Here is a 10,964-nt window from a genome sequence, read left to right as displayed (position 1 = left end):
GTTCACCAAGGTTAGTAGTTGACCTTAGTGAACATCTCAATATACCTAGGGTACATTTACATGACAACAATGTAGTGTTTGTGTTTTTGAAAAGTTTTGCGTACAGACGGATCTGTGAAAATGATTAAAAGCACTGTATTATTCATGCCAGGCCAGTAGTTGGCGATGTCACGTTGTAAAGAAACACTATGCACCTATAGACTGAACACATGCGCATGACTTCCACGTTTTCATGTTTGGGTTTTTGTAGTTTACATGGAGATGATGTAAGGGTATCATTTTCAAAAAACTTGCACTTTGAATCCCATTTTCAAAAGCTTGCGTTTTCAGGCCCCAAAAACGCAGTTGTCGTGTAAATAAATGACCAAAATGCATAAAAAGTTTTCAGTTTTTAGTTAGGCCGTGTAAACGGCCCCTCAGTGATTACCAATCAGAAGCCAGGATTTGTTTTAATATATATAAACTAGTAAAGTGAAATCCCTATTCCACTATTCATTCTAGTGCTATTCCAGATGGAGGTCATAGGAACGAAACATTGCTGAAATGTTCCTGATTTCTCTTTGCTAATTTATATCGGGTTTTAATTATTGCCTTTGTCCTACGTGTATAGGTATAAATATAGAGTCAAATAAAATATTCATAAAAAAATCATATTTTAACTGCTAAGAAACACTACGCGCCTATAGACTGAACGCATGCGCATGACTTCCACGTTTTCACATGTTTGCGTTTTTGTAGTTTACATGGAGATGATGATGATGGTATCATTTTCAAAAAACTTTGAATCCCGTTTTCAGACGCTTGCATTTGTAAATGAATGACCAAAACACATAAGTTTTCTGTTTTTAGGTGTTGTGTAAACGGCCCCTTAGTGATGACCAATCAGAAGCCAAGATTTGTTTTAATTTATTTTATTGTCTATTGTCTATTTTATTGTCTCTATTATTAGTTTATTTTATAATATTGCTGTATCCTGTGTATTTTGGTGAGTAATTCATGTACTTGTAAAAAATATACAAAATATATGAAGGAATATGTGTGTGTGTCTGTGTGTGTGTGTATATATATATATATATATATATATATATATATATATATATATATATATATATATATGTAGCGTGTAAAGAGAAATCCCACACACTATTCCAACAAAAATTGTCAGTTTATTCAGCAATGTTTCAGTCTCGGACCTTCATGTCTGATGGAGGTCATGGGACCAAAACTTTGCTGAAATGTTGCTGATTTCTCTTTACTAATTTTTATTGGGTTTTAATTATTGCCATATAAATATAGAGTAAAATAAAATATTTATACAAATGTCATATTTTAACTGCTACTTACAGTCCTTGAATTTAACTACACTTCCCAAAGTACTGATATTTATTGCAGTAATATTGTGTCCGGCTAATTTAATTATCTTCACTGAAAGAAAACTTGTTTATCTTTCAACAGAAGAAGAGGAACATTTAGGTTTTGGCATGCTTAGATCGGTGAAGTTAAGTAACAATTTCTGCTTCGCTGATGACATTTGACTTGAATTGCTCATATGTTCAAGTTAAGGTGATTTTAATTCAAAATCTTCTGGAGGGGCTGTTCTCACTGTGGATGCAGGTCGTCAAACAAACAAAGCACAAATGAGATCATTTTCTCTCATTTCTCATTTGAAGGACATGACACAGTACAAGGCGAGAGATGTGTGGCGTAGATGAAATTGCAACTTCCTGTTAAGAAAGGGCCTTAACGCAAAGCTGAAGGGGAGAGTGTCTCTGGCACTGCTCTGCTGTCTCTAGACCCTAAAAACATCTTAAGGATTTTTTTGAAGGTGAACACTCACCAGCAACAGGACCGACTGATTAGACGCATAAGAACACGTAAGATTAAATGAAAACAGAGCAAGAGATGCCAGAAAGCCATTACGCATTCTGATGGTTAACCCAGATCTGTGTCTGTTTCAAATAGGACATATGGTGTCTTAGAAGAGGCGTTTGAACCCTTGGATATGGCGAGATTTTTTGCACTAGGACCCTTGGTATTGGTCCTATGCTTGGTCTTATGTAAGTACAAAACTTTATAGGTTTTTTTTATAGATAGAAAGATTTTTTGACACAGGATATTTTTATGTTTTTATGGTAACTAATTTTGTGAATTAATGATGTAGATTGATTCATAGTTTGGTCCAGTTTCTGTGTTGTGTAACATCGCATCATTCAGTTCATTGAAACTTATTTACCATCACTAGTTATCAGTTTAAGTACTGAATTTAAGATGAATGAGTGTGTCCATAAATCTTGACGGACGTCAATGATGATCAAATCTTAGTGTGTACATTCAGGACAAACAATTTTACGGCCTGAGCCCTCAATTTATTTGAAGTATTTTATCTGTAATTATTGGCAGTATTATTATTTTACTGAGAATCGCCATCATCGTTGACTGAGAAGAAGGGGAATTCTCTTTATCCTGCCAAAGTGAGAAGTTGTTGCTTTGTAAAGCATCAGAGTGAAGGCGAAATGTTGCAAAAGAGCGCTTTGCAAAACATTTAACTTGATCTTTCAAAAGGGTCTGTGGCAGGACTCTTGCGAGGTGTGTTGGGTTCTAGATTGTGTTACCTGGTAAAGGAGCTGTCAAAGATCAGGTTGCTTTGGGTGTGTCCCCTTAAACTTGCTTGAGGTTCTGCTAGATTTGACCGGTGCTGAGGCCGAGCTGACAGTCAATATTTCCTGCTTTCATCTGCCACATTTTGATGGGGGTTGTTGACAATCTATTTGTTATTTTATAGAGTTCTGTTCTGCTGTCTTAAAAGTAAAGGCTCTTGAGTTGTTCTTGTGAAGAACATTTTTGACATTCTTGAGTTGAGTTCTTTGGAATTATTTCTGGGGAAATTGCATCAGCCTGTAAAACCCTTTTTGGTTGCAACTGAAACTTGTTTTTTTTTTTTTTTTTTTTTGCACATTTAGTAAAATTATGTAATAATATAATACAATATAATATATGTACATTTTATCATTTTAAATAATAATTTTTTAATCATGTATTTTCATTAATGTAATTTACTAAGCAAATTCCTGTCCTTAATATAATATAATAATTATAATAATATAAATAAATAGGTTTTCATAGCAAATTACATTTTATTAAAAACATTATTTAAAAATAATGTACATTTTAGAATTTTATATAATATATTTGTTTAATATTTTAATATTCTTATGCGTTGTTTAGCCTTATTATTTAATTTAATGTAATATTAAGATAACAAGGATAGAAACTTTCCTTAGTAAATTTTACACTTTATCGAAAATTGTATTATATTATATTTTTATCTGACGCTCTTTTGGATGTCACATTGCACGATGCTCTTGAACATGATGTCTTGCTGCACATGCCTTTGACCACTTCCTCGTTCCATTTTGAGCCGGTTTCTATGCCTCGTAATTTGCCGGCTAAAATGGTGCTCGTGAGAGTTACTGAAGATGTGCCGTGAGCCGTGTATAATCTAAATATCTTTTGACTATATATAAAAATGCTGTGGGTTGAGACTGTATGAGAATCCTTGTGACTGCACTGTACATGCAAATCACATAGAAAAGGAAGCCAAAGATCGAAAGATGGGCCTATGAGTGAGACTGAGGCCTAAGAGTCAATGCTCAGGGGAATATTCATGAAATCAGTATATGATGCTGCTTTACAGGCTTATTTGGATGCTGTCTTTAATTGTTAAAGGGTTAGCTCATCTGAAAATGAAAATTCTGTCATTTTATACTCACTCCCATGTCGTTCCAAACATGTGTGACATTCTTTCTTCTGCTTTCTGTGGAACGCAAAAGAAGATATTTAGCTGAATGTTGACGCTGCACCTTTCCATACATTGAAAGTTAATTGTGACCAAAGGCTGTTAAGTATCAAAATGACTAAATACATCATAAAAGTAGTTCATACTGCTATATTCCGAGTATTCTGAAGTCAGACAATAGTTTTTTGTGAGGAACAGACCGAAATTTAAGTCTTAAAAAAACTAAATCTGCATACAAATGTGTCAAGGCATGGAATATACTACATGTGTCACATTGACTATGTTAAATTGACTTTTACTGCTTTTTTGTCATTTGTGGAGCTTGACAGTTCATGGCATTCAGCATCATGAATATCCAATATCATCAATATCATTTTGTGGTCCGCAAACCATAATTTTTACATCAGAATTGCTCATATAGCTTCTTAACATGTCCAATTTCTATAGCTTCCATGCCTATTTACACTTAATCATCAAAACCCAATTTTCATATATTGTTAGATTTTTGTAACAAGCTGAGTTTTGTTGTACATAAAAGCATTGAATTAGTGTTGACTTCATGTCTGCATGTCATGAATGAGGCCGTATAGACTGTACATATACTTGAACTCTGCGGTAACTAGGCAATTGTCACATTGTGTTGACCAAATGCGCCACCTGCATTATTTTTGATTGTGGGCGGTTGCCTGGCTTCATTTGTCAGAAGAGTAAATTGGCACAGTTTTTTACAAACCAACAATTATCCAGTAAACGAGTATTTGCTTGAATTCAAGTGTAAATATAATATCATAGGTAGAAAGATGTATGGTTTTTAACCAGTATGTTTCTTTAATTCACTCTCAAAATATCTTCAAAATCTTATAAGATGAGAGATACATGTCGCAACTTTGGTGTTAAAGTTATTTTGTGATTTTTAACTAGCATACAACTTAAGTCTGATATGTCTGATATGTAACTAGTAAGGACTTTAATGGCATGTCCTTCAGCTTAATGGCCTTTAAATAGTTTTAACCAATTCTACCAAAAAAAAAAAAAAAAAGAAGATAAACTTAAGTAAAATGAATAATAATACACTTACTGCCTTATATTTTTAAATAGTAGTGGTGCCTGCAGTTTAAACTTTTGCAATTTATTGTAAAAGGCCAAAACGATGAAACACAACTGAAAAAACATCTTCTACAGTGTTGATGAAACGAATTTGAAAGGAATTATTTGAACATTTATAGACTAATCGTGAAGATTATTGGGCCTAATAATAATTGTTTTAAAACCAATGCGTAATATGATATTCGACCATTATTACTGAATATAGTTGATAAACAGTACTGTGCAAAAGTCTTAGGCCACCAGAAGCTTTGTTGTTTTAATAACCATCCATATTTATTTTTCAGTCTCTTTATTATGATACAAACATAAATACAGGAAATATGTACACAAAATGTAAAAAAAAAAATGCAGAACAAAATGGCTTCTTTAAGCAAAAATCAGTATTTAGTGTGACTTCCTGGACTGCTTCCAGTTTCTCAAAGAAGAAACTCTGAGAAACTTCTCATCAGATTTTTAAAGGTTTTCTTGGCCTTCCAGTCCTTTTCCTTTCCATGTAGGTTTAAAAGAGCTGGTTCCTGCTATTGCTCAAGTGTAAGGGGAGGTCACTAAATACTTACTACATTCAAATGTATTCTGATTATATTCTAATAAAGAGACTTAATTATAATTATATATGGTCATTATATCATGGCTAAAACAACATCTAATGGTGGCCTAAGAATTTTGCACAGTAATGTACATTGTTTTAAAAGTCCATGTTTGTGGATATAGTGCAGTTTGGAGGTTTAGATAATACTTTAAATAACTTGCAGAAGATTTAGGTTTATGCAAACTTCACTACTGTCACTGTGGTCTGTTTGACAAGGCAGTAAAATTAAAATATAATATTTTTTAAAAGAATCCTCTAAAATGAGACATACGAAACAGGCAATTTAAAGTCATTATTCTCATGCTGTCATGTTCCATGTAATGGGTGGACCTGCTAAAACAGCCACGCTCAGAATGCACGCACCTCAAGTTGTGAACCAAGTCGAGCAAAACCACATCCGGCAAAGAAAATAAATGAAAAAGTACTGCTTGCTCTGACACTTGAGTTAAAATGCCAGTTACTAAAAGTTAAGGTAAGATTAAGACATTTTCAGAATGCTAAAAATAAGACACATAAGGGTTAAAAATCACCAGATTTGACATTGCATTAGGTGAATGCATTGATTATTAATGAAACTGCACTACATACTTAGTTGACTTACATATGATGTAGTCAAAGCTCTCATGTAAACGATAACGAATTGCATAGATATAATTTGCATATCTATAGATATCTTATTATCTACCCCCCACTCTCAGAAGTTTTTCTGACCCCTCCCCCTTCAGGCACACGCTCAGTATATGAGTGACACAACCATACGCTGGCGAACAGAAGAAAAAAGAAAGCAAAAAGTGCCTGAGCCTTGAGAACGGGGGAAGGGTTTTGTCAAGCTACAGGAAGCTGTGGTTGAGAAACTGAAATTGTTTGTATGCGCTCTTCGTTTCCATGGCAGCCAGGTCGCGCCACATACAGACCACTGCTAGTAACTCCCTTCCCTTTTTCTGACCAAAGCCAATGGTTTTACAAGGAGACTGTGTTTCACTTGGGTTTCAAAGGAATTGAACTGCTGAATATACTGTGTGAGTGTTTTGGTTTGCGATAGTTGACTTGTTTCTAAATGAAACCGCTTTTCAGTTGTCAGTGAACTTTTTCTCATTTTTTTGTTTGGTTACACTTCTTTTTGATGGTCCCCTTTAGACATTCTCTGTTAAATATAAGTAATGTTGCACCTAGAAGTCACCTAACTCTTATTAGAGTTTTAGTAGACTGTTAGGCGTTAGGGTTAGCAGAATAAAGTTGACATGTACTTGCATAGTTACTTATAGTCGGTAGAACGTGTGTTGGGGAGCATCAAAATAAAGTGTAACCATTTGTTTTTTCTAAATGATTTGTACAAGCTGTCAAATGCAGTCTGCTTTGGTAAATAATTTTTTAAAAAAAATCCAGTTTTAGAGAACAAATTTCTACAAATGCCCTACACCATCCAGGAATCATTTTCTAAAATAAGTTTTTTTTTTTTGTTGTTGTTGTTTTTGTATGTTTCAAATATTGTGCTGTTTCTAGTGAAAACTGAGATTGGCTTCTTCTTCTACCTTTCAGCATATAAGATATTGGCTTCGTCAACCAAGGTCTAATTAGAAAATGTGCAGCTTGCTAGAGAAAATTGCTTCTTTGGTCTTAAATATAAATTTGTAGTGTTTGTATTTATATCCTGTAGTTGACTATCTAAAATGAACTTGCTTTTTCCTTCAGCCACAGGCCCCTTACCCACACACATGAATGACGATGGTAATGATTACCCCTTTTGTGACATTATGTGATGTTTCATATCTTTTATTGTTGACCTTGACAGCCATGCACCAAATTAAACTTTATTGTATTGTGGTGCAAATTCTTTTCTCATTTAAAATGGCTAATGCTAAAGCTAATACAATAGTTAATTAGTTTGATATTGGCTTCTATTCTCCTACCTTTTATCATGCAAGCTCTTCATAAATAGAGATTTAATTTGAAAGTGTACGGCTCGCTAGAAAAAGCTTCTTTGACCTTTTGTGTAGGTTTGTAGTTTTAGAGTGTTTGTAGTTCTTTCCTGTAGTTGACGATCTCAAATGAACTTGCTTTTCCCTTTAGCCACAAGCCCCTCACCCGCACACATGGCTCAAGTCTCAGAACCAGGAGCAAAAGGTAATATCATCGCCTTTTGACATGCTCTCTTGCAGTCAGTGATGAGTTAGTATGGACTAGATGATGAAAAGAAAATTACAAATTTAAAATCTCCTTTAACACACATGTGGCAAGTTCTCAGATTTAGACATTTGTAAGATTTGTATCAATTGAGATTTAATTTGAAAGTGTTCGGTTTGCTAAAAGCTTCTTTGACCTTTTGTGTAGGTTTGTAGTTTCAGAGTGTTTGTAGTTCTTTCCTGTAGTCGACTATCTCAAATGAACTTGATTTTTCCTTTAGCCACAGGCTCCTCACATGCACACACGAGTAAAGATTGTAATGATTACCCCTTTTGTGACATTATGTGATGTTTCATATCTTTTATTGTTGACCTTGACAGCCATGCACCAAATTAAACTTTATTGTATTGTGGTGCAAATTCTTTTCTCATTTAAAATGGCTAATGCTAAAGCTAATACAATAGTTAATTAATTTGATATTGGCTTCTATTCTCCTACCTTTTATCATGCAAGCTCTTCATAAATAGAGATTTAATTTGAAAGTGTACGGCTCGCTAGAAAAAGCTTCTTTGACCTTTTGTGTAGGTTTGTAGTTTTACAGTGTTTGTAGTTCTTTCCTCTAGTTTCTCAAATGTTGCTTTTTCCTTTAGCCGCAGGCCTCTTACCCGCACACACGACTTCTCAGAACCAGGAGAAGAAGGTTATTCATCTCCCTTGTGCTCTCTCAGTCAGTGATGATTAAGGATGTACAACATGATAAAAAAGAAAATAAAATCTCTTTACAACATGTGGCAAGTTCTCAGATTTAGATTTTAAGATATTTATTAATAGAGATTTAGTTTGAAAGTGTAGCTTGCTAGAAGCTTCTTTGTCCTTTTGTGTAGGTTTGTAGTTTTACAGTGTTTGTAGTTCTTTCCTGTAGTTGACAAAATGCTTGATTTTTCCTTTAGCCGCAGGCCTCTTACCCGCACACATGGCTCAAGTCTCAGAACCAGGAGCAAAAGGTAATATCATCGCCTTTTGACATGCTCTCTTGCAGTCAGTGATGAGTTAAAGTATGGACTAGATGATGAAAAGAAAATTACAAATTTAAAATCTCCTTTAACACACATGTGGCAAGTTCTCAGATTTAGACATTTGTAAGATATTGTATCAATAGAGATTTAATTTGAAAGTGTTCGGCTTTGCTAGAAAAAGCTTCTTTGACATTTTGTGTTGGTTTGTAGTTTTAGAGTGTTTGTAATTCATTTCCTGTAGTCGACTATCTTAAATGAACTTGCTTTTTCCTTTAGCCACAGGCCCCTCACATGCACACATGAGTAAAGAATTGATAATGATTACCCCTTTTGTGACATTATGTGACATTTCATATCTTTTATTGTTGACCTTGATGGCCAGTGCACTAAATTAAACGTTTATTGTATTGTGGTGCAAATTCTTCTCTCATTTAAAATGGCTAATGCTAAAGCTAATACAGTAGTTAATTAATTTGATATTGGCTTCTATACTCCTAACTTTTATCATGCAAGCTCTTCATAAATAGAGATTTAATTTGAAAGTGTACGGCTTGCTAGAAAAAGCTTCTTTGACCTTTTGTGTAGGTTTGTAGTTTTAGAGTGTTTGTAGTTCTTTCCTGTAGTTGACGATCTCAAATGAACTTGCTTTTCCCTTTAGCCACAAGCCCCTCACCCGCACACATGGCTCAAGTCTCAGAACCAGGAGCAAAAGGTAATATCATCGCCTTTTGACATGCTCTCTTGCAGTCAATGATGAGTTAGTATGGACTAGGGGTGTCCAAACTACGGCCCGCGGATGAATTTTAAGCGGCCCGCAGCTTGTCTATTAAAATATATTATGTGTGGCCCGCATGTGGCCCGCCATGCATTATTTACAAATCGTGCAGTTTCACAATGTCAACACAAGGCGGCAGTACTAGATTTTATGCAAGGGAAACATTAACGCACCAAAAGCGGAACGAAATAGAGCTGCTTGTGCGCACCGCGCGACTCACAAGCTCACAAATGTGTTTACTTGCTGAGCGTCTCGAGACCACCAAACAGCTGGTGAGAAGTGTTCAAGTTCGGCGTAGAGGTCTCAGGTACAAGCAAATCTCTCTGTGATCTGACAGTTTAAAGCCAGTTGAAACAGCGCTGACTATCAACAACACTAACGTGCAAATCAGGAGAAACATTGAGCCGATCCAGTTAGAATACTTTTAAACCAACAATTCACCATGGATTTACTGTGGTAACACTAACTGTAACCATGGTATATTGCCAGAAATTTAAGTTAATATCTTATTTTATTTAATTTTTAATGTAGACTTGTATTAAATGCCAATAAGGCCATATTACAGACTATTTATGTCATAAACTTGCAGTTTTGCATTCGTATTTATATTAAATGTGTTTATAGACTAAATACCTTAAAGCCTTTCTACATATAGAAACAATATTTTTACTTTTTACCATGTAGTTAAGTGCCATGTGTGGTTTTACCTATGGTGATCTAATTAGAGTACTTTTAATTTAAATAAGAATAGAGTTCTAACTCAGTAATAACATTTAAATTTCACCCTTTAAAAACGAGGTTAAGTTTTATAGATATAGTTTATGTATTAAATTTGCATATGTGTCCTATCTCAAAGTACTCTACTGTCAGCTCAAGCTTTTGTCAAATCTGTTATGATTTCAAGAAACAAAACATATAGGCCTAAAGAAATTTTTATATATATATATATATATATATATATATATATATATATACCGGCCCCCAGATGTGTCCACGACATCGAATCTGGCCCCCTTTTAAAAAAGTTTGGACACCCCTGGACTAGATGATGAAAAGAAAATTACAAATTTAAAATCTCCTTTAACACACATGTGGCAAGTTCTCAGATTTAGACATTTGTAAGATATTTATCACTAGAGATTTAATTTGAAAGTGTACAGCTTGCTTAAAGCTTCTTTGACCTTTTGTGTAGGTTTGTAGTTTTACAGTGTTTGTAGTTCTTCATGTGGTCGAGTCAGTGACAAGTAAGCTTGCTGAATAAAAGTATTAATTTCTTTAATTCCAGAAAGAAAAAGAAAAAAACTCATACTTACCCCATGCTTTTAAAGGGTAGTGATAATGTTGCAAAAGCTTTCTATTTCAGATAAATGCTGTTCTTTTGAACTTTATATTCATCAAATTATCCTGAGAAGAAATTGTACACAACTGTTTTCAACATTGATAATAATAATAAATGTTTCTTTGAGCAGAAAATCAGCATATTAGAATGATTTCTGAAAGATCATGTGACACTGAAGACTGGAGTAATGATGTTGAAAATTCAGCTTTACCAAAACA

The 10,964-nt window shown here is 34.3% G+C and overlaps 1 protein-coding gene across 12 annotated transcripts in view; it reads left to right on the top strand.

Annotated features, from left to right (window-relative positions):
- The first annotated feature begins 1,560 nt into the window (after positions 1–1,560).
- Positions 1,561–10,964, top strand: part of ptprc (protein tyrosine phosphatase receptor type C) — a 38,964-nt gene continuing 29,560 nt past the window's right edge. For 4 of the 12 annotated variants that reach the window (XM_048163649.1, XM_048163656.1, XM_048163663.1 and 1 more), the window contains exons 1-2: positions 1,562–1,874; positions 1,963–2,057. In XM_048163649.1, coding sequence (XP_048019606.1) covers positions 2,003–2,057 — 55 coding nt within the window. In that variant the 5' untranslated portion in view covers positions 1,562–1,874; positions 1,963–2,002. Of the gene's footprint in view, positions 1,875–1,962; positions 2,058–10,964 lie in introns of all 12 variants that reach the window. The other 8 variants (XM_048163633.1, XM_048163641.1, XM_048163679.1 and 5 more) reach the window with 8 other exon arrangements.

The sequence above is a fragment of the Megalobrama amblycephala genome, linkage group LG2 (assembly GCF_018812025.1).
Source record: "Megalobrama amblycephala isolate DHTTF-2021 linkage group LG2, ASM1881202v1, whole genome shotgun sequence".
Taxonomy (NCBI): Eukaryota; Metazoa; Chordata; class Actinopteri; order Cypriniformes; family Xenocyprididae; genus Megalobrama; species Megalobrama amblycephala.
Note: the sequence above shows the minus strand (reverse complement) of the source record. Positions and strands in the feature narration are given on the sequence as shown.